At 45.5% G+C, this 24,352-nt stretch overlaps 1 protein-coding gene and 1 non-coding gene across 5 annotated transcripts in view; both read right to left on the bottom strand.

The window, feature by feature from the left end:
* Window positions 1-24,352, bottom strand: part of Fhl2 (four and a half LIM domains 2) — a 71,691-nt gene that overhangs the window by 27,702 nt on the left and 19,637 nt on the right. Inside the window, exons 2-3 of one of the 4 annotated variants that reach the window (XM_046423290.2) lie at window positions 19,530-19,593; window positions 20-199 (exon numbers count right to left, since the gene is read on the bottom strand). In XM_046423290.2, the coding sequence (XP_046279246.1) occupies window positions 20-175 (156 nt within the window). In that variant the 5' untranslated portion in view covers window positions 176-199; window positions 19,530-19,593. Of the gene's footprint in view, window positions 1-19; window positions 200-9,670; window positions 9,871-19,529; window positions 19,594-24,352 lie in introns of those variants that run through there. The other 3 variants (XM_046423288.2, XM_046423289.2, XM_046423287.2) reach the window with 3 other exon arrangements.
* Trnag-ccc (transfer RNA glycine (anticodon CCC)) lies at window positions 7,876-7,948 on the bottom strand. Its single transcript has one exon. It is a non-coding gene; the product is annotated as a tRNA-Gly (tRNA).

Here is a 24,352-nt window from a genome sequence, read left to right as displayed (position 1 = left end):
GCTACCAGCAGGTGGGTACCTTGCAGTCGCAGCCGATGGGCTTCCCACACTCTTCACACGTGTTGGCGTAGAGTGCTTCAAAGCAGGCCACACAGTGGGGGTTCTCCTCCCGCAGGATGTACTTCTTCCCAAAGAGAGACTCATTGCAGTGGTGGCAATCAAAGCGCTCTGTCATGTTGACACCCGGCTTCTCAAAAGCCTACAAAACACAGAGAGAACCCAGGCATCAGTAGGCACTCTCCACGGGCCATGCACACAAAGCCGTCACCTGGCCCCCCCATCTTCTTCTTTAGCCAACCGGTGGCTCTTTTCTCTGGGTTCATCACCAAAAGTCACCTTTCAGTGCTCATAATTTTCAATTATATGCTTTTTTTATTAGTTGGGGCCAGTTTTGTGTTTGAGCGTATCCCACTTCTTTGACAGTACCGATTATGGTTGACTGCATCAGAATGTCGGATCCAAGTTGGCACCAGAGTCCCCATCTGGTTCGGCCGCGGGCATGCTTGCAACATGTGACCCCACCATACCTCTTCCTTTCTCTCTGCCCCCAAAATAGAAAGGCAGGCATAGAAACAATATGCCTATTTCTATTAAAAGATTTTCCATGAGCTCCCCTTTATGATTCACCCACGTGAATAGGAAGAAATCTCAGCAGAATAAGGGAGGGATATCTGGGGGAATCTGTGACTGGATTCCAGGAGAGTGCTGCCCTTGACCTGGATGTTGCATTGGGAGGCACAAACGGCCCAAGGACACAAGATACTGCCAATGTCCCTCAGGGGGAGCTGTTTCTCCCAGATGCAAAGCCGGTCCTCCTGCAGCTGTCCAGGTACCCAGAGGGCAGGAGAACAAGACTGGCCCAGAGGATTATCACAGAGTGGGAAATGCAGTGACTGCGGTCAGCGGCTCTCCTGGAGCCTTGCAAAGAGGAACAAGAATGTGTCTTCATGGAAGACACGCTGTTTTATTTTTCCAGGATCCGTATACAGTGTGCACGAATAGAAAGAGAGAAAGGTGGGGGCAGTAGGGCTGGAGGGGATCAGGTGTTCCTCCTCCCCTCCCCTCCTTGTTCGGCCATTGCTATAAAATTACACCAGATAGAAAAGGTCTCCTATAGGAACACTTGGTGTGGACATTCAAATACAGTTGATTTTCTATAGGAATTTTTTTTTTAAGCAGTAATTCATTTGCTAAGAAGTGAACATTTCTTTCCCCGGTTGTTAAAGAGGCACGCCCCTTGGCCATGCAACTCTGAGCCAACTCAATTCAATTTCCAGTCATTTCCAGCCCTTTGAGGGTGAAATCCCAGAATTAGATTCTCTGACGCAAATGAAATATTGCTGCTTATGGGTTTGCGATTACAGCAAATTTGATAGTGTTTATTAATTTTATCCTCTTGTGTATACAAGGTCCTGACAGCGGTAAGCAGGGATGTGAACATCTTTCAAGCATCCTTACTTGGTTATTTCTGTGTTCATAGTATACTTTTCTTCCAAGAGAAATAAACACACAGCTGGATACATGTGGCAAGATCCACCCCTCTAAATCACTCTTCCTGGGGTTAAAGAAAACATCGTCTGGACACTCTTGTGATAACATCACAAGATGAGGCTCTGGAGCATTTGGATTATTGTTCTGAAACCCAGCAACTGAATAGCCTTTGTGTGAGGCATTCTGAGGTTGCAACAGCTATGCTGGAAGATGGTGTGATGCTTTCCTGTAATTCTCCGGTTATTGGCCCTGAGAGAACTGTCCCTTATTTCATCCCAATCCGGAGCCAACCTTCCAACATATATATTTTTCCAATAAAGGCTGCCATTTTGTTGTGGAACGAGAGGATTTTTTTGTCTATTCTGTTCACACAAGTAGAAGAATAATGATTTGGGAATTTGTAAGAAGAACAATGAAGAAAGAGAGAACTAATTATAAATCATGGAATTTTAAAACCTGAAAACTATCCCTGACATTATCTTCAGACAACTCCTTCATTTTAGGGATGGAAAAACTGGAGCCCAGGAGTTTTGGTGAAATAAAAGGGAAGCCTCCAGGGTTCTCCCCAGTAGCCATCTAACTTTGAGAAAACAAATGGCTGATCTGAATGGAAAGTGAGTCCATGTGGGTTGGACAAGCCCCAGGACGCCATCTGCAGACTATACAACTGTCTCTATGAGGCACGGTCTTTGTCTGCACCCAGTGAGAAGCACCTGCTTCCCTCCAAGGTCAAGATCGTGCCCCACATCTAAGGCCAAGTGTGGCATGTGTGTTTTACACCTCCTATGATTGTGTAGGTCCAGGACAGAAAAGCATCTAAGGGCGCAACCTCTGAGAATAACTCGGGCTCCTCATCTGCTCAAATTATGACTGAGGCTATCCTGTGACAATTGCCATCACCTCTGACACCGACTTCCATAGTAAGATGCACTTTACTTCCCAAGGTCCTCTGAAGAATTTCCAAATAATTATAAGAAGTACAAACCCCAAGAGTCAGGATAAATAGTCCATAGACTAATGCGAAAAAGCTCAGAGCTTCCCTTCTGTCATGGAGGGTTGAACCCATTCCTCTTTTAATTACATGAGACTAAATAGAATATTCTTTTTAGTTTTGTTTTTGGTGCTGGGGATTGAACTCAGAACCTCACACATGTTCTACCATTGAGCAACATCCCCAGTCCCATAATGTTTTCTTAAAAAAAAAAATGTGTTTTAAAAGTTACACCATCAATCCTGAACCTTTTTTTTTTAATGGGAAAAGTGTCTGTAGTCTTACATTAGAAGTTTGCTTTAACTTTGCATTTTTCAGTCCTATGAAACACCCAGCTGTTCATTCACTCACTCAAGAAACATTGGCTGACCTGGGATTACGTGTCAGATGTCACACAAAGTGCTGGAGGACAAAGATGAGCAATGTACTGGCCCCTCCCTCAGGAACTGGTGGTTTAGATGGGAAAAGTACCATTTTACAAATTGCAAGGTTCTACAGCAGGAGCTCAATGGAGATGAATAGGTATCGCGGGAACACAGAGGAGTCTTCCCTGGGAGGCCCAACTGGGCCTGGAGGAGGGGCACCTATACTGGCAAAGGGTGGGCCAGGTGATGCTACAGGTCAAGGGGTGGAGTAGGCCAAGCGGTGGAAATGAGAAGTGGTGTAGGGTGAACACACCGGGAAGACAGAAGATCCAGCTGGCAGGGGTGGCAAAAGGCTCAGCCTGAAGACCATCAAAGCCAAGGCAGGGCCTGAGTGCCTTGTTGGTGGACTTGGCTAAGATGTTCCCTGTGGGCAATAGGTGTGCATGTGACCGCCTCCATCCTGCACACAGCTAGGGGCGAGGCAGGCCTCATTAAATATCCATTGCCTGAAAGCCTGGCCTTGCTATGTAAGGTGGGGGAGACAAACCCAAGGGAATGACTCTTAAAAAATGATTTCATGTTGTCGGAGTCCAGGTCCGAATCTTCAAGTACACGTAGGATGTCTTGATTTCATAGGGATTATTAAGCCTAACTGCGCAATCCACTTACCCTCTGTGAACTCCGTACACCTCCTGACAGGTTAGAAAGAATTCCTGCCCATTACCTGGTACACAGGAATGCTGATGAGATTAAGCAGGGGCATGCAGGCAGACACCTGAACATGTGGTGTGACCGCTGACTTGTTATTCTCCTGAATCAGATCCAAATTACAGTGTCCCAGAGTTCCTATCCCTTCCCATTCTCTGATGTCATTCCCCCTTGGGCTCTGAACAACCAGGGTACTTGAAAAAGCTGTATCTTAGGATACTGACTTGAGTTCAGGCCAAGTTACCTGCACTGGGCGGGGCAGGTACCAGGTGCAGCTCGCAGGTCTGGGGCTGACCTGGCAAGGGAGGGCTTTGATCTCCACATCCCTTGTCAGCCAAACTTCAAGCCAGTTACAAGAATAAGGTTCAGAGAGCAACGGAGCAGGGATGCCCGGGCTTAACAACTACTCAACACCGTAAAACCCATGGAACACCACGGGCCTATGCATGTGCTCTATTTTTAAACTTGCAATTTAAAAGCTGTCAAACAAAGTTTGAGTAGGGGAAGTGTTGGAGGTACAAAGAGAAAAAAAAGCATGAGATCAAAGGGAGAAGGAAAATAAAAAGCAAGTAAAGGTAAGTAGAGGGAGGTGGTAGAGAAGGAGGAAGAGGGCCAATGGGGAGAAGAGCTGCCAAGACATTCAGAGCAGGAAGCTCGTTTCTTTGGTGGTGCTTGTTCATCTGTTTGATTTTGCTTTTGTTTTATAAGGTGTGTGGAGAATCAGGAGAGGGACTGGCGTGGTGCTCAGCCTCTCTTTGGCTTGCTGGCTTGCTGGCTGAGGTCTTTGAGTTTCAGGTCCCTCCTTCCCAAACAGCAAACCTGGTGGCCCCCACACAGGCCAGCTTTGCCAGAGTCTCCTTTTCAATGCTCCTTTTATTCAACTACTTACTTTAATCTGATCCCCAAGGGCCCATTTTCTCCTCCCCTTCCAAACTCCAAAGGCACTGCTTTATGAGACTCTGCTAATACAGCCATTTCCTAAAGAGCTATCTACGAATGTCTCCAAGCACTTCCCACAAGACCTGCAGAAGCATCTCCAGGGAGTCTATCCTTGGACCAAGCTGTGTCCTTCTTTAAATGCCACCAGGGACCCACGTGAGAAATTCCATTGCTAATTGACCATCAAAACCAGAATTCATTAGAGAAAATTAGGTCTATTGTCTGTGGGTTCTTCTTAAGAATAGACCATAAAAACGCAATGCTTTCGTGATACCACTCCACACTGTGATGTTCCCTACTGGCCCTAGGCACCGATCAGGTGGGCAGTACATGCTGCTGAGACACCTCCCAGCAGCACAGGTCTTTGTAAGTACTGGCAGAATGAGTGAACCAATGGATGGGGGGGGTGTGAACACAAGCATCCCAGAGAGCACAAACACATGGGCAAAAATCAAGACTGAAAATGGGGAATGTTTCGTGTGTATAATCCCCTCTGTATGGCAAACCCCAAAAAGCAATGTGGTTTGGCATCTGGTGTTAAAATTTCTACTGTCACATTCCCGAGCTTCCCCCTCACTCTTCCAACATCATACCTTCATCCTTCCTTCCAGATAAACTGCTGCTCCCACAGCGAGAATTTTTCTTATTGTGTTTGGACTCTGAACCCACATGAACACACCATTACACTGGCCAGGACGGGGCCTGGCCAGATAAAGAAGCAAAAAGCCAGCCAGGAGACACTCCCAAGCTCTGGGGAAAATGTACAGATTCCCTCCTACACACACACACACACACACACACGTTGGACTCCAGGGGTAGGCACCAGGTGTTCCATACAGACCACTGCGTCTGTCATCAAACATTCTCTACCCTCACTCAAGGGCAGGGAGGGACTCCCACACCCAGAAACATGCTCAGAGAATAGCTACCCCAGTTTGTGTCCTCTGGATGGAAGTATTGACACACAAACTCAGCTCACCCCAACACTGTTCTCATTTGCCAAGACAAACTTCTTCCTTTAATAGAAATTCTGGTGAAAAGGATGTTGCTGTATCTAAAAAGAGAATCATGTATCTTGAATCTACTTGAAATCAACTTTTAGATTTTAGGACTGCAAACCATTTTGGATTGTGAGATATAACACTGACTATGTTTACCACTCTGCATAATGGATTCTTTTAGTGAACCTTTATTGAGGGTATCTACGGACAGGGTTGAGGGATGTATTATAATGTGCTACACACCCTGGTAACGTTCAAGAATTATAAAATTATCTCGTCTGTGATATTTTTAAGACATGCTTTATGTAAGATGGTGCTAGTATAGATAAATTGCAGTCCTCAGAATTTTCCTTTGAATGCTGAATAAGGAAAGGCATGGGAAAACAGTAAATGTCAATGTCAAATGATCTGAAGTCTATTGAATACAAGAATAGCTACACTTGTGCTCCCGCTTCTTAATCTAGCCAAGGAGAAGGTATTGAGTAACCACTATTTCCCACGTATAGTATCAGGCACTGGGAACCTGAGATCAAACACAGTCTCCGAAGGAGTTCCAGTCTAGCTCTAGCTCCAACAAATGTAAACCACTCCTAAGGTCCTATCTTGTCACTTGATCTCTAAACCTGCCAGGTCAGTTGATGCATGACAACCCCAGTTATACAGGCTAGAATGACAGGCTGCCTCAAGTTCATAAATCACACCAGCGTGGGGACTGGAGGAGGTCCCAGCCTACGGCTCCAGCACTGCCTTGCTAAGAAAGCATAAGCAAGTTATTGGTGCTGTTTCTGCACCTTTGGAACAAACATCACCCACTGTCATTCATCCGTCTCGTTCTATCTCCAAGGGTCAGTTCGCTGCTTACTCTCTTGCTGCTGGCCTTCCATTTCCTATGACCCCTCCGGACTGCCCTTTTATTTTGGTGTCCCCCAACGTCCATGAACATCTGGCCTCTTCAATCCTTTCAGTTCTGCTCCTTGAACTGAACTGGACTGTCAAGATGACCTTGAACACTTCCTTCTACTTCACTCACTGCCGATTTCTACTGGCTAAAAGGCGCATCCACAAACAGAGGTCTATTTTCTTTTTGACTGGGCTCCAAGGACACTTTCTGATATTATTCTATTTACCCATCAAAACAAGAAAGCCACTTCTTTTATTGCCACAGATGTCACATGCCTTGCTGCTTGTGACCATGAGCCTAGAGGGCTTCTTGAAGGCCCAGACAAAATCAGAACAGTAAAGGTACAGCCAAGGATGAGTGTGACGACACATATGTGTGTTGAGGCTCAGATGAAGTTCGAGAACCACTCATGAGAACTGGGCTGGGGATGAGGGCCAGATGGGGCCCAGGCCTCTTGGTACATTGCCACGTAGAGAGCCATATTTTGCAGCAAAAGGAAAATCTAGACCACTGTTAAACACAGTAGGAAAAATGAGAGCTGATGGGAGAGTTTTTAAGCAAATACATTTTACAAGGGGCCGTATTAGGATTCTGCAGAGAAGATGAACCAAGAAGAGATACAAGGATATACACCGAGGGTCCTTGGCTTACAATGGTTAGACTTGTGATCTTTTGACCCCCACAATGGTAGACACTTTTAATAGCCGGGCACTGGCAGCAAACAGAGCTCCCCATCAGCCCTGAAATCATGAGGGGAAAATAATCTACATGTGCTCTGTTGCTCAGCTGGGACACTTGCAGGGCAGGCAGTCACTGCCTTTTTCAACTTGCAGTATTTTAAACTTGCCATGGGTTTATTAAGATTCATCCCCTTGTAAGTCAAGGGATCTATCCAGGGATTTGGCTCACACAATTATGGGAAGCTGAAAAGTCTCAAGATCTGCAGTTGACAGGGTGGAGACCCAGGAACGCCAGCAAGTTTCAGTCTGAAAGTCAGCACATGCAAAAAGAGCAGATGCGTCAGTTCCAGTCCATAGGCTAGAAAGGACCAAAGTCCCGTGGGAGAAAGTCCCTCTTACTCAGCCTTTCTAGTCTACTGAGGTCTTCTGCCATGGGATAAGGGCCACATTCATTAGGGAAAGCAGTTGGTTTTGCTCAGATAGATGTTAATCTTATCCAGAAACTCCCTTAAAGACATGATCTGAACAATGTTTGAAATGTCTGGGCACCTCATAGCCCAGCCAAGTTGACACTAAAGTTGAAATCCACAATTCAGGATGACAGAGGAAATTCACTTGCTCACACCAAAGTCAAAATGCAAGCCTAGTGTCCTGAAAGACCAGCATTCTGTCACTAAAGAAAGCACATGAAGTTTGTTTAAGGTGGGATAGTTCTCAGAGTTACCTTTACAGGCTGGGAAAACTTGAGCAAAATTTACTTTGATCTCACTGTGAACTAGTTTCAGTTTTTGTTTTTTTTTGATGGTACTGGGGATTGAACCCAGGGCCTTGTGCATGGGAGGCAAGCACTCTACCAACTGAGTTATATTCCCAGCCCTGAACTAGTTTCTTTCTCTGTAAAATAAAATAAATATTCAAAATTTTCATAATAACCCTGCCATAAATGACAGTGTGACCCTATTTCCCAGCTGGGGAAAATGAGGCACCAAGAGATTAGGTGACCTGACCAAGCCATGCAGACTGAGGGATCCAGATGTGAACTGAGAAAGCATAGGTCCAGTCCAGGTGCATCCTGGAGTCTACCCACACTTGCTGGTGGTATATAGTGCGACTGAACTGAAATGAGGCTGAATATAAAAACCTAGGTGGAAAGTAAAAAGACACTTGATCTCTTATTTATGTGCTGCTGTATAAACACATCTGAAAGCACCACAGAATGATAAACACTGCGGGAATGCACTTCTACATACGAAAGTCTTACATTTTGGAGTCAGCTAAATTTGAAAAGCTTGTGAAATTTTTTATTAATACATAAAAACTTTTCCTTTCTTGGGTTTTATTGATGTTTAATTCCTGGACTAGGAATTCCTGCACTTCTAATAATTGCTGCAATTTTTTAAAAAATCTAAATTATCTTTAGGATACCACAAAGCCTCCTCCTTCGTGTATTGTTATAGAACACACATAAGCAGAGTTAGCACCAAAAATGTGAAATGTATTTAAAGTAGTGTTCTGAAGACAGTTCTTCCTGATTATAAGCCCATGTTGTGATTTATTACTTCCCAAAATATGTGCAAGAGCTAGCATGCCATAAATTGGGCCAAAGGAAGGCAGCGGTAACATTTCATCAAAATGGGTTAGACTAGGTCCAACCAACCCAACTGAGATTTGAAAGTAAATATGACTGATTCCTCATTTACAATCCAAAAATAACATTTAACATTTTCTTCCCACAATTTCAGGTATGTTAAGATATCACAACTTAAACATGAGAATCCTTTTCATTTAAAAGAAACCAATGTTCTTTAACCTGATGGTTCCGTTTTTAAATTTCTGCCCTAGTCAAGGAGATAAGTCACACACGGCAAACTCCACGTCTGTCTACACAAGGGAAATGCCTGGGTCACTGGCGCGCAGACCTGCCTGCCCAGGCAATTCCCTCGGGCGTCCGGCCTGAGTGCAGAGAGCTTGGACGGTTGCTGCTTTCCCTCCTGGGGTCAGCGGCTGGACGCGCCCCCAGAGTTTGCCCCGGGCTCGCCCTTGGGTGATTCAGCCCTTCCGTGCCACCTGGTGGTGACCCACCTAATGAGGACGCGAGCTTTTGCCCCCCCTCTGGGGATGGGTGAGTGTTTCAGGTATCCAGGTCCGTGAGGTCACCCCCGCCCCATTCCGGGTCCCAGTACTCGGGGTCCCCTCCACGGTTCTGGTGCCCTCTCCCCAGGGCCCCCTTTCCTTAGAGCCTTTCCTCTCCAACGGTTCTGCTCCCCTTTCCCAGGGGTCTCTCCCGCGTTGTTTAGGTCCCCCGTCCCGTGGTCTCTGCCCTACCGCTCGGGTCCCCTCGCCCAGTCATTTTCACCCTTCGCCCCCACTATTCGTCTCCCCTCTCCCCGGGGTCTTCTTTCAGCAGGGTCCCTCCCCCACGTTTCAGGTCCCCAACCCTAGTCTCCCCTCCACGGTTCGCCTCCCTTCTCTCTGGGATCTCTGCCCCGCAGATCGTCGCCCCTCTCCCCAGGGTCCCTCCCTTAAGGTTCGGATCCTTGTCCCGGGGTGTCCCCTCCACGTTTCGTCTGCCCTGCCTCGTGGTCGCTCCCCACCTCCACCGGGTTCAGCTGGACTCTGCCGGAGCCTACGCCTGGGGCGGCTCCGGGCGGAGGTACTCACGGCGCGGCACCGGCGAGGGGCTCCCGGACGGGGCGGGCGGGCAGGCGATCCTGCGGCGGTCGGTGGCGGCAGCTTTCAGCCTGCAAGAGTGGAGCGGAGCCGCTCCGCCCTAGAGAACCCCCGCTGTGTCATTTGACCATATAAGGAGACGCGCGCCTCGGAGCGCGGGCGGCGCGGGCTCGGCGCGCTGGCACCCGGCGCGGGGCGCGGGGGGCGGGCGCCCCTCGGCCTCCTGGTGGCGGCTCCCGGATTCAACGCTCAAAGGTCCCGATCCTTTGTTTTGCTTAATCTCACCTTCCCTCTCCCCCGTTCTTTGGCGCACGGTGTTTACCGAGCTTCGCCCCACTCCTGGGCTCCAGGGGAGAGTTTAGGGTGAGGGCCGAGGCAGGTCACCCACGACTGTCCCACCTTCTCGGGAACCGGAGGCTGGCCGCGGCCTTAGGGAACGGATGGGCCACTTCTTAGTTTTGAGGAAAGCAGTCAGCGCGCGCGCCTGGCACGCTTTTGTACGGTGGGCTTTTCTCTGCCCTATTCTGATGATGCCGGCCTCCGTCCGCCACAAAAGGAACTCGAGATGACGAAGAAGAATGGATGATGGTTCTTTGTTCCATTAGGGAAAGTACTAAGGGAAGCTCCTACCCCAACACTCCAATGCTTTTTAGCTATTTGCATCCCCCTCCAAGACCGGGAAGCAAAAGTGAAGAGGGAAGGTGCCTTCCACACTAAAAATCCTAGTCCTCTGGAAGAAGCCCATCCTCGGTGGGGGAGAGGTGGCACTGTTCAATAATGCAGCAGAGACTGCATGGACAGAGTCCCATGCATGGGAAAGGGGACATCGCGATCGGAATGCTTGCTCTTGGGCAGGGGTCCTTCCCCAAGCAGACACGTGAAGATAAACAAGTAGCAGCAAAAGCGTGGTATTAGTTCTGTGGGCGAGAATAGTATGTTAACATTGAGGGAAGCTCAGGGTCAGACATTTTTCAGAAAAGCCAGGAAGAGCTATTGGCTTTCTTTGGGTTGATACTCCATCCCGGGCTACCTATGAGAGTCAAGGGCGTCCTGCCACTTACTGAGCTCTTCCTGGTCTCTCCCAGAGACCTTTTAGGTAAGGATTATTACTCCAATTTTATGGTGAGGAAATTTCAGCTTCAAAGATTTGTTCAAGGCAAGGCAGATGGGCACTCTTCAGTTTTTATACCTGCTGAGATTTGAACTGGAGTCTGTTACATGGCAAGACCTTGCAGGCACTTGACAGGATGAGAAATGCCCCCACCTCCCTTCAGTCACTCTGGTGACTTCCAGAGGGCTGAGGCTTGCCACACAGACAGGAGCCAACCAGCCTTGAACGTGGAAGAGTCTAGCCCTCTCTGCAACCTCACCTCCTGTTCCCTGAACTAGGAGGTATCTAACCAGAAATACAAGTAACCAGCACTCCACCTGAATTCTCACTGATAGTCAAAGCAGATCAATATCTGAATGAAGTGTGTTGTTGATAACTATTTAGATTTATTGATTGTCTGTTTCTATAGCTGCAAAGACAAAACGATCCTCTAGTTATCAAATGATGAGTCTCAAGGTCCAGTTTGTAAAAACAAGTTTACAAAGTGATGAAACATGATTTCTGCATTTTTCTTCTGCTTTCTTTTGTCTTACTTTTTACATCTTTCTGAGTTGTGTTTATTTATTTTGATCTTATTTTTATTGCATAGTTAATTAGTTCTACAATTTTTCTTCTAGTAACTTCTTTGACTACCAGACAGATTTTTGCTGTGTTATATTCTCTTTACTATTAAGAAATTCTACAATTTAATTTTGTGTTTCTTTGTTGCTCCTAGAAATATTTTAAATGACTCTATAGGGATATAGTCTGCAAAATCTAGTCTCTGGAAACAAACTTATCGAGTTTCTACAACATGCTGCAAAAAGAAAAAGGAGGGAGAAGCCAATAGATTTGAAAAAAAAAAAAGGCCTAAACAACTACAATATTTGGAACTCATTTGGATTCTGATCAAAAGAACAAACCATTAAAAAAGGAAACTTTTATGAGACAATCTGGGAAAATGTGACATTAACAGGATATTTGAAGGTACTACTAAATTATTAGTTTACTTTAGGTGTCACGAAGAAATTATATACACACTTTTTTTCTTTTTTTAAGGCCTTATTTTTCAGGAACAGTGCCAAAATATTTACCAGTGAAATAACATTATGTCTGGGATTGATTCAAAATAAATTGAGATGAGGGAAATGGATGGGGCCAATATATGCATGTGAAACAGTATCAGCCATGGATTACTGGCAATCATTGAAGCTTGATGAGGGATGGGAGGGTTCATTGTACTATTCTTTCCTTTGTAATGCTTGAAAAATTCCATAATGAAAAAGTTTTTCTGTTACAAATGCACATACTATTTTCAATTCCCAGCATTTCCCCTTACAGGAAATTATCTTGTGGGTATACTTGCTCATGTGTAAAATGATATACATACAAGAGTAGTCACTGTAGAATTGTTTGTAATAGCAAAATATTGGGCCATATTATATGTTCATCAACAAGGGACTAGTTTAAACACAGTATGGTACATTTTAGAATTATTTAAGCATGTAGATGTTAAAAACAAGGAGGTAACTGCATTTAATGATTTGGCATCATCTCCAAGATGTACCAACTAAGAAAAAGTAGAGAACAATTCATAGATTGTAACTACCATTTGTGTTTGAACAAAGAGAAGAAAGGAAAAACAACATATGAAGTAGTTTCCTCTGGGGGTTGGGGGCTGGGGATGGGGGAAGGAGGCTAATATTGATTCTATTACACTTTTGTTTCTTTATGAAAATGCATTATCTGTTCCAAAAATAAAATAAAATAAAAAGCAACACATTCTTCTTTAATTACAATAGAAAACAGATTTGTTAGACTTAGGTTAAAAAAAAAATCAATGGAATTTTTCCAGAAACAGGAAGAGGGTATACAACACCTTGGTTTAGTAACATGTGCTCATGTGAACAATTCAAAGGACAAACCATTAAGAAGATATTTTCATGAGACAACCTGAGAAAATGTGTTTTGAAAAGTTTTATATGTGCACCACACTATTCCCAGGACTTAATTATAATGCACAGCGCATCGTATGTACTTAGTAAAATGTGTGTATGAATGGACAGATCATTAGAAGAATTGCTTGTGACAGGTCTTCCATTTTTGTGATTATTTCATATCATAGTAAATGGAGTATTCCAGAAAGTGTGATACTCTTTTAAACGTTGATCCCTTGAAGTCAGGTCTTGAAGTAATACCTATATTACTTCTGACCAGCTCTGTGACCTTGGGTACCCCCCAAACTTCCCCAACCCTAGGGGTGGCTCATTTGTAAATTAGCTTCATGACATGTACTTTGTAAAATGGTGGTGATGATCTTTTGAATTCATGTATATAAACCTCTTAGCACCAACAGCTTGATATTTGGCACACAGGTCTCAGTAAATATTTACTCTAGTTCAGGATAAAGGGAAAATGATTCCAGAAAAAGAAGGAAATGGACTTCATTCTCATAGGAAGGAAGGATTACAGCTTAGGTCCTCTTCTAAAGATAAAACTTTGACTTCTTGAGGGGTGGGGGGAATCTGCTCTAGGTTAAAGGTTAGTTCATGGAGGGGAAAAAAAACAAAACAAAACAAACTAGTTTCCTGGCCCAAGCGGTGATTGCAATAGGTTATTCAACCCCCCCCCGCCCCATTTAAAAATTGGCGCGTTATAGTTGTACATATTGATGGGATTTATTGTTACATATTCACACATGCACACAATCCAACAATATTATTTAGGTAGTATCACTCCCCAACATTTATTTCAATTCTCCTCTAATTCTTTCACCAACAAACATGCCTTGGAACTTCTCGCTAGCCTGTCGCTTGTGGAGGTTAAGTCAGGTAGCTGGAAAAGAGGGAGGGAACGACATGTAGCCTGCGGCTTTGAAAGCCTGTTTCCACCCGCAGCCCCATGATGCCCTGGAAGCTTGTCAGAAGTGCGCATTCCCAGGCGCACCTGCCTTCACCTGCCCGCCAGGTGATTCTGTTGATTGGGAGTGCTCTGAGGTCAAACACCCTTTGGGGATTCCAACTCAGGACCCGGTAAGTTACCATAAACCTGGAAGGTGTCAGTTGCAGAAGCAGGGGAAGGAGTCAAGATAAAGTTCCTGGAACTCAGGAACTCTAAACTCCAATTCATGGATTACTTATTCTGTCCATTACTTCATGGGAGGGAAACTCAAGGTAGACACCTTACAAAGTAAAACGTTTCAGCGCACGGTCTAAGAGATCCAAATGCTGCAATTAAATTGATTCCTAGAACCCAGAGCAAAGGCGGAGGTACCGTCCCTGCTGCTCGCGACTGCCACCTTGTGGCGGGGTCGCTGCTTGAGGGAGGCTGGCGGCCTGGCCCACCTTCTCAGAGATTAGGGCCAGGGTGTCCTTGCACAGATGGTCACCCCAGGCGGACTGGGACGACCTCGTCATCACTGGGAAGAAACGGAACACATAGAAACAGGACCCGGGGGGGCAGACCTCCCTTTCGGAGCCTACCCTCACTGACCACTGCCATGAAGATTTTTAGATCACTTTTGGTCTCAGAGGTTTCACCCCAACCGTTCCTCCCGCTCAACCCCCAGGCAGGAAACTGGTGGATGATTCGCCCCTGATTCAGAGCTAATCGTTTTTAATTACCTCACATGGTTGGAAGGTAAGGTCTTAAGATCGTAAAAGCTGGGAGGAAGGGACAGTAGTCCTCAAGGCACACCCCTCCCTGCATCTGGGTCAGGAGGCAGGTCTCTGCGTGCCTTGGCGCAACATGGCACCAGAGGGTGGTGTGCAGTAGGCTGGACCAGCTCTTTCTAAAAGAACAGGTTTTTTTTCTTGAATCAAACAGGAAAAATTCCACAGGACTCTGTAGGCAGGGTGCCCACTGCCTGCCCCAGAGCTTGTGCAAACCAGAAGACCCAAAGTCCTCCTCCCACAAATGGGAGGAAGCTGACCTCTTTATAGCTGAGATCTTATAGAATCCAAGCTTTTCCTCTTTGCCTGCCCGACTTTCAGGAAAAATTCAGCTCTCCGGGAAAAGCAAACTCTTTCCCTTCCTCTTCTGCTGGTCTCTGGTTAGGAGGGGGAAAAAAAAAAACAACAAAAAACACTTGGCTCTCTGCTGAGACGCAAAGTTTCCATATCCCATTTGTTTGCTCTCTCTTTTTCACGAGTTGATTTAATGGATGCAAATAGTCAGTGTTGAAAGCTTCAAAACATGTCTGACTTGGAGCCAAATCCACAAACAACTCTATGATTCTGAGTTTCCCATGGGTGGTTAGAGCCTACTTGGAGCATTGGACACAAGTTTCCACTGTGGCTTTGATACCTCATTTAGAAAGCCTCTCTTGAGTGGCTGAAGGACCAATGAAATGGAGCCAGTTGACACCCACAGTTCATTTCAGTCACTAAATGTGCCCCAGCTCTTTCAGATGAAAACTTTTTCTAACATAGACCCTGAATCTGCTTCTTGTATCTTGTTTTGAGACTTTTTTAAAAAAATTGACCCAAATGATTGTACATACTGAGATCGCTATGCTCTGATTTCAGTCCTTTGTATAATAATCCATTCATTTCTCTGCTTGCCTGACTTGTCAGTTCTACACCCTTTTATCCTTTGTCAACAATTTCAAAATCCACTTAAAAGAAGTGCGACTGTCTAAGGTCACTGCCAACCTGGCTAAATCCTGCTTTCGCCTCTCTAAGATATCTGAAAACCCTTTTTACCTGTTCTTTCTGATGCTTCTTCTGGCATCCCTGAAATAGAGTTTCATGCCTCACTTGTTCCTCAGAATGTTTGTTTGAACTGCCCTGAATTCTGTTACTCTTCGTGCATTAACTATATGAGTATACGCTGCAGTTTTAAAATCTGCGACTCCTTCTCTACTGCCGAGTTTTTTGGTACTATTTCTGCTTTGATCAAGGTCATTAACAGAACATCGAATGTCTAGCTAGGTAAAGGCTTGGGCCAGGCTGGCTGGAGAGGAGAGGGGGCTGAACTCAAGACCAAGAACTCCTCCAGAGTGGTGTCAGCTTTCTGTCACTCTAAAAAATGCCTGAGATGATCCACTTTTAAAGAGAAAAGTTGACTTTGGCTCACACTTTTGGAGGTTCCAGTCCATGATTGGTGGCCCTATTGTTGGGAGTCTATGGTGAAGCAGCATATTATGGCCAGGGAACAAAAGACACACAGAATGAGAGTAGGGGTCTGAGGTCCCACTATCACCTTCCAATGCCTTCTCCCTGTGACCCAAAGACCTCCCACTAGGGCCCACCTCCTGAAAGTTCCACAACGTCTCCACAGCACCAAGCTGGGGCCCAAATTTGAACACATGGGCTTTAAAGGACGTTTAAGATAAAATTTTAATGTGTGTGTGGCCACAGGTAAATCTCTTCACCTTTTTATATCTTCCTACCCTCACCTGTGATATAAAGGTTTTACTACCTCTCTTCCTTCTTTCAAGATTTATTTCAAATTAGCTGGTTTTTCCCAAGCCATTTTTTAAAAAATACTTTTTAATTGTCAATGGACCTTTATTTTATTTATTTATATGCAGTGCTGACAATCGAACTCAGCGACCCACACAGGCTAGGCAAGCACTCTACCACTGAGTTATAACCCCAGCCCTCCCAAGCCATTTTTATGGCCTCTTGGCAATTGCTCATCTTCTAGAATGTGTTCCTCTGCACTGTGATGCAGATTTGTGTGTGATGTAAAGCTATGCTTTAAGTTCTTCCAGAGAGCACATTTAAGACTTTTTTTTTTTGCCTATTTCAGAATGTGCTTTAAAATTAGAACTAAGAGTCATGACAGAGATTTCTGGACTATCAAGCTTCTTTCTACATCACTGCAATAGTAGTTGACTATTGAAATACCACAGTAAGATTTTCTAAAATGTCTAACCTTCAGCAACTCCTGCAAGTATTATTTGCCAATTGTTTTTTTTTTTTTTTAATTCTAGGCCATCCTAACTGCACAAATATTTCTGGAATTTTCTGCATCATTTGAGAATACTGAGCGGTTACTCTAGAATTGTCTCAAATTAGTCACCCACTTCCCTAGAGGGATAGAGGGGGTGCAAAGAACTGTCAGATATCTGAAACGAAAATATTTAAACTCAAAAGGACCTTCTATTTTTTTTTTCCTTTTCTTTTCTCTTTTGCCTTCTTCTTCTTCACAGTGTGAAATTATGTTTCCATTTTGCACTTGGCCTTAACGTAGCCTAGTTCCCTGGCCTTGTTAACAGGGACTCAGATCCTTCTCCCACCCTGTTGGATCCGAATTTCTGTCTCCTATGATGCTGTGCTGCTCTTGGTCCCTTGCATTTCTAGGTCTTGCTAAAGGCAGATGAAGAAAGTACTTGAGATATTTTCTTTCTCTCTTTTTTTTTTAATAAGAATATGTTTGGAAAGTGACCAAGTCAGAGGAGCACAGCTTGAAATCCTAAGCAAGGACAGAGTCCGACTCCTTTCTGCTCATTCTCTTTGCTCCCACCTGTTCTGCCTAAGGTCAGTGACAATGAGGGAAGATGCCTTTCATTGTTGAGTTTTTTTTTTTGTTTTTTTGTTTTTGCTGGGGATTGAACCCCGGGGCCTGGAGCATGCTAAGCATGCATTCTGCCACTGAGCCACAGCCTCAGCCCTTCATCCTGGAACATTTGGAGTCTTTCCTTTCTCTGTCCTGTCTGGAAAACTCTTTTCCTTTAGACCAGATAAACTACCTCCACCACAGAGGCCATGTGGGGTAGCCATCCATCCTTGTTTTTGGCGATTTCGTGCTCTCTCTCCCTAATTCATAACAACCGAGGGATGAATGTGGGCTCTTTATGGGCAAGGATTGAGAGGTTCGTTTCTGTATTTGCAGCACTTTGCAATTTGGTGACTATTTACCAAATTTAATTTAGATTTCCTGAAAATGGCCAAACCAACATAAGGCTGCCATAACAAGGGCATGTGACCCTACTTGCATCAAATCAATCAGATCCATTTCCCACTCGGGCAGTTCAGCTATCTGGGCTCTGTACTGTCAATCACCTTGCAAACAATTTGGATTAAAGCAAACTTAAAGACTGGGGGTGTTAGCTCAGTGGTAGAACACTTGCCTAGCATCCCTGAGTTGGATCTCCGGACCCACAATAATAAATAAATAAAAGGAAAGGTGGAGGGCTTGACCGTCTCGAAGGCAGCAGATGTGGACTTAGGAATTGCTGTTCCTGCAATAAGAGAAGGGACCCCCAGGTTGTAGCACCTGCAGGTGCTGTGAGGAGCAGAGAATGGGATCAAGCATCTGCCTCCAAGAGTCTAGACTCGCCTTGTTAGAGCAGGGCTGCTTCTCCTGACTCACTCCTGGCAACCTCAACCTGTGCCTTCTCCCACCTCGGACATATTAAGGGTCTTCTTTGATGACCCCCACCTGCAAATGGACCCTAGTCTTTATTTTGGGGACATGAACTTGTGTCTTTCAATTCTACAGCTCTGCTTTTGCAGAGGAAACTCCACCTTGTAAGGAGGGAACATCCGATGGAGCCCATTCCTGTCTCCCTTCACCACACCTGTGCTAAGTAAGGTGGGCTTACTTGGTTTGGGAAATGAGCGTAGTTCCTTCATTCACTCATCTTGTCGAGGTACAATCATTCCCCAAAGTAGACCAGGCTAACAGATTTACACTTTGCTTAACTGTCACCATCCACGCCCAAGGAGACGACCGTGGGGATTTCCAAGTCTCTTGATCCTGTGACTTAATCATCCGCAGGCTGTCTTATAGCATTTCCAATCCAGACTGGAACCAGCACTTTGGCATTTGCAGAAACACGGCCTTTGTTTTATGAGGGGTACATTTACCTACCAGTCGAGCTTGCAGAGGGCAGTCGTTTATTTTGGTCATTTGCATATGACATGCACAGGGGAGAAGGCAGCAGGTCCTGGCTTGGGTGGAACTAATCAGGCTGTTGGTCAGTGAATGGGAAACTCTCCTGCAATGATTTGGATCTGGAAATGTCTCCCCCAAACCCTTGTGTTTAAGGCTTGGCCTGTAGCTTGGCACTATTGGGAACTTTAAGAGAGGGAGGCCCTTATGTCATTGTAAGCAAGCATAAAAGGGCATTTGGGGAACTCAACCCCCTCCTCTTCCTCTTTCTTTTATCTAGGCCACAGGGTGAGCAACTCTGCTGCACTACATGCTTCCTGCCATGATCAGCTGGCTTGCCACAGGCCCAAAGCCAAAAGAGCGAATCAGTCATGGACTGAAACCTCCAAAACTCTGAGCCAAAATAAACCCTCTCTCTTTATAAGTTTATTTGCTCACGTATTTTGTTACAGTCATGGAAAGCTTACTAACACACATCTGTTCCTCATCCTGGCATGTGGAATTTAGAGGATCAATCTTTCATTATTACCATTCCACAATTTTTTTTTTCTCCTTCTTTTTTATTTTTTGACTGCTGATAGGGTAGCATTGGGGGTATGAGAAAGTGAGACCAGAATGGATTTAGACTCAGGGTCCTGGAAGATTAATTTCCTTCCCTTTCCATCTGATCCTCCAGGAGCAGAAGCAGTGTCAGACGGTTTCACGTCTCACATGGTGCCATCACGTGGAGGAGGCAAGACAGAATGAAGGCAGCTACCAGGAGCCCAGGGCTCTCTCTGTGGGGCAAGAAAGCTATGGGGGTGGGTGGTAGGAAGAACTGAGGGGACCTGTGGCGCAGAGGGAGAGAATACCTGTGTGCAATAGGTTTTCAGACATAGAGAAGGTGCCTCAGTGGCCTGCTGCGTGGAACAGCTCCTGCAGGAACAAAAGAAGACTGTTCAGGGGAAAAGCAAAGCGAGGGAAAGAAGGACCCTGGTGAGACCGTGTCCAAGGAAGCTCGTGTTTGGGAACGCTGCCAGGAGTCTGCACTTGCCTAGTTGATGTCTGTGCTCAAACAAAGCAATGGATGATTCACCTGCCAGTTCCCGGATGTCAGGAATGGCTTCAGGAGGAAGATGACGTTACCCCTAAGAGCTTACCCCTGAGACCGCTACTTGGCTCCAGCCATTCCAGGTGAGGCCCTGGCTGGCACCCCGAGCCCAGAAAGATAGCCAGATAGGGAAAGGGCGGGGGTGTGCCGGCTTGTAGCCAAGCACCCCCCTGCTTTGGTGGTTAATTTAAAACTTCTGTTCAATAGGATCGTGAAGGTAATTTGGTGCTTGTTGAAATCTTATGTATGGCTGTAGAGAGTCCTATTTCTGATGAAGAGTAAATAATGCGATATTTGCTGTTCCAAGGCCTGAAACACGAGTCTCTTTGCTCCATAAAGAGGTGTGAGAGACAGTGACAGGCGACCCATCCTGGGGCCTCTCAGGGCCGCGGGTGACTCCCTGTGTGAATCAGACTGGAAAAGCACGGGGCTGCACTTTTCCATGCTTTGTTACCACAAGGCCCACGGTTGGTGCCTGGGAGCCCGCCCCAGGGTCTGTGCCAGGAGAGCAAGCCGGCTCATGCCCGGTTCCTCCACCAGGGCTTGTGCCAAGTTCACTGGAATGAAGGGACATTGCAGAGGATCGGGAACACCAGGGGCCCCAGTTTGGTTACTAGGTACACTCAGCCAGAGCTGGAAGCAAAGTTGGCAATCCAGAAGGAGGCAGGACGCAGACTTCGGGGTCACACAAAGGTCGGGGCACAGGAAAGCAGTTTGCTGACCTCAGCTCAGATCAGAATCAGATTCAGAGTCGGAGGCGGGAGCGAGAGAGGTTTTTCTCCCAAATGGAATTCGGGTGAGGCCAGAGAGGAAGGTTTGCCACCTTGAAGAAACCCTAGAAAGTCTGAGAACTGGGTGACTTTCTACTGGAAACAGACGTTTCCTTTCACAGTCTTGACAGTAACAAGGACATGTTGGCTGGCACTGCAGACAGCCCTGGAGAGCCACAGAATGAATTGTTCTCTCTTCTGTGCATCTGAAGGGTCCGTGAGTGGTCTCCAGGCAGAGGGAGAGGGGAGGGTTTAGCTGAAATTGAGTCCAGTTGAATCAAGTGTCTGTTTTAATCAAACGTCTCCTCTAGCACCTGTCCCTCAGTAGGTCTTACTGGGAATGTTGGAACTCTACCTGCTAGATTTATTAGGGCAATGCCTTTTGAAGCCTACTTTGACTTCTCATCTCTGGGAAACATGTCACATATGCTGCGAATTGGTGGCAGTGTCCAAAACCAACACTATGGCTTGTGTTGCTCAGGCAAGGATTCCTGGCTCAGGCAACCAGAGGAAAGTGTGTGGGATGCCCGGCTTCTTGAACCAGCTTGCTTTCCTATTCTGCTGGCAACCAGAGGGGCCCACATAGGTGGACAAAAATGCTACACGATTTAAGGCAAGGAGTGGCGAAATGAATAATCCGATCAAAGCCCGTTCACAGTGCCACAAAGCCAAGCATGAGTAGCGGCTGTTCCAGCCACCAGTGTTTAGAAAACCCTTGAGAAAGAAATAGGCTTTAGTTCTTCCTGGAAGCCAAATACTGTATGTCCAACCAACCTCAGTGAGACTACAAGGGACAGATTACAGACAAGGCATTTAAGATTCTTGGTATGGTGTGGATCTGGAATGTGTCCCTCCCCAAACCTGCAGGTTGTAAGCATGTTCCCCAATGCAGCAGGGTGCAGAGGGGGGACTCTGACCTCATCAGTGGATTAATCCACAATGCACTGGATTAATCCACTCGGTAGATTAGTTCATTGATGGCTGAATGGACTACTGGGAGGTGGGACCTTACTAGAGGAAGTAGCTACTGGGGCATCTGCTGCAAGGGCTTTTCTTCTCCCCAGTTTCTTTCTCTCTGCTTCTCAGCTGTCATGAGCTAAGCAGCTTTCTTCCACCACACCCTTCTACCATGATATTTCTGCCTTGAAGCCAGACCACTACAGATGGAGTCTTCTGAAACCATGAGCTGAAATAAAAATTTTTCACCTTCTAGGTTGTTCTTTTCAAGTGTTTTGGTCAGAGGGACCAACTCAGTTCCCAAGGCACATCTCATCATTTCCAACACCTCTGCCCTTCGGACCCTGAACCTATAGCTTGGTTATTTAATCCTCATGAAATCTAGAGGGGGAGGTGAAAAATCATATGCACCACTGTAAAAGAATTTCAATTCAGCCTCACAATGCCCCTTTGCTTTAGATGATTAGGTCCATTCGTTCTAATTTCAGTTCTAAAACGGATCCTAAAATTAAGGCGGACTGACACCCGCTGTATCCCAAAGTGTACACAAAATTAAAAGATTATTTGCATGATTTTCTAGTACAGTCTTTGAGTTAGTTTTAAAATCCAACTTTTAAAAATAAAAACAAATTATATATGTGAGGCCTGGGTTTGATTCCCAGCCTGACCAAATCCTCCCTCAAATTATAAGTTTAGAAAGAGTATTATCAGTGATCAATGCCATCACATTTAGCGCTGAGTTTTAAAGAGTAAAAATTAATGTATAATGTTTCTCATTAATTCTTTCCCAGCCCAGTTTAATAAACCATATGCCTTATTCCTGGTTTTAGTTAGAATTTGGTTTTCCCCCTGGTGTACCCAGAATTCTGAACTTTGAAATCAAGAATATGTGCCCAATTCTGGAATTTAGGGCTATTTTGAGATCAAACACTCTCTGTATAGAGTCCTGTTCTTAGTGATTAGATGGTATAGGGCAGCCAAGAGGAAGCTATTAAGAAGGACCTTGTTATTTGCTAAGTGATTCATCCTCACAGTGCCACCAAGATGAGTAAGTCTCAGTGTAATCCTTACAGAACTTAAAGTCGAGCATGACCAGAGGGAGGGAGCCAAGTGGGAGAAGATGGAATCCCAAACAGTGCTGATCAGGGTTAAGACAAGAAAGTATATCTCATTTGTAAACATGTATCTGAAAGAACTGAAAACAAGTTCTCAAAAAAACATTCCCCCCATGTTCACAGCAGCTTGGTTCACAATAGCCAAAAGGTGAATGCAATTCAAGTACCCATAGATAGATGAATGGCTAAACCAAGTGTTGTATGTACATACCATGAAATAGTATACAGCCTTTATAAGAAGGAAATTCTGACACATGCTATAGCACAGATGAAACTTGAGGACACTATGCCAAGCTCTATAAGCCAGTCACAAAAGTCAGAAAGTAGTCAAACTCTTATTGACAGGAAGTAGAATGGTAGTTTACTGGAGCTAGAAGGAGGAGGAAATGGGAAATATTTTTTAATGGGTAGAGAGTTCCATTCTTGTGAGATGAATAAGTTCTGGAGATTGATTACACATTAGTTTATTGCACAGAAATGCTACTGACTAGACACATAAAGATGATTAAGATGATGGGGGGTGGGAGATGTGGCAAGTGTATGTGTAGAAGATCTGAAGACCCAGGAAAGCTCTTAACCCGACTTGAGGGTCTGAGATGGTTAGTTTTATGTGTTAACTTGACTGGGCCACAGGCTGCCCAGATGTGTGGTTACATATGATTCTGGTGCTTCTGTGAGGGTGTGTTGGGATGAGATTCACTTTGGAATTGGTAGATTGTGTGAAGCCAGTGGCTCTCCACGGTGTGAATGGGCCTCACTCAGTTGAAGGCCAAAAGGAGCTAAGGCTGACCTGCCCTGAGTGAACAAGAATTCTTCTTCCTGACTGTTTTCAAGCTGGGACATTGGACTTTTCCTGCCTTCAGACTCAAAGTGAAGCATCAGCTCATCCTGAGTCCTGAGCCTGCCAGTCTTTAGGTGGGAGCTACCTCATCAGTTCTGCTGGTTTCAGGCTTTTGAACTTGGACTGGGACTAAACATCAGTTCTCATGGGTTTCCAGCTTGCTGACTTCACCCTGCAGATCTTGGGACTTGTCATTTTTCATAATCCTGTGAGCCTGTGTGTGTGTGTGTACACGATGTCCCCCAGTCTCTGTAGGGGACTGGTTCCAGGACCTCATAAATTTCAACATTTGCTGATATGCAAGTCTCTTATGTACAGTGGTATAGGATTTGTGTATCATCTACACCCCCTCACCCCCATACTTCATCTCTTGATTACTTACAATACCTAGTACATAAAAATGCTATTGTAGGAAGTACTGTTTAATTGTGTAATTGTCAAACTTCAGGGTTTAGGGACTACATAACAAGGAAATAGAAGTTCATATGTATTCAGTATGGAAGCAATCTTAAAAAATATCTTCAATCATGGTTGGTCAAATCCATGGTTGGAGGAACCAAAAGATACGAAAAATACACCCTCCCCCCAACAGAACCCTGAAAGGAATGCTATCTGACCTGAGCCTTGACAGATGGGCAAGAGGTAGCCAGCTGGGTGGCACAAAAGGAACACAGAGACCCTGTGACACCTCTGGGTCTATTCAGGACCTGGCATGTAGTTGAGTACTGCAAGGGCCAGGGATGAGGCTGGGAGGATCAGGATGGTCAGGACATGGGGAACGTATACACCACTCTAGGGCACTTTGTCCCACAGGCCAGCATTTCCAATCAGGGCAGCAGACTGCAGTGTGTACAAGGTGCTACCCAAGATACGCAGGAGCAGACCCTCAGGTCAAGGGCAG

The sequence above is a fragment of the Marmota monax genome, unplaced genomic scaffold, assembly GCF_021218885.2.
Source record: "Marmota monax isolate L192 unplaced genomic scaffold, Marmota_monax_Labrador192_F-V1.1 WCK01_AAM20220418_F8-fsc00271, whole genome shotgun sequence".
Taxonomy (NCBI): Eukaryota; Metazoa; Chordata; class Mammalia; order Rodentia; family Sciuridae; genus Marmota; species Marmota monax.
The sequence above is the reverse complement of the archived record's forward strand: the minus strand, read 5'-3'. Positions and strand labels throughout refer to the sequence as shown.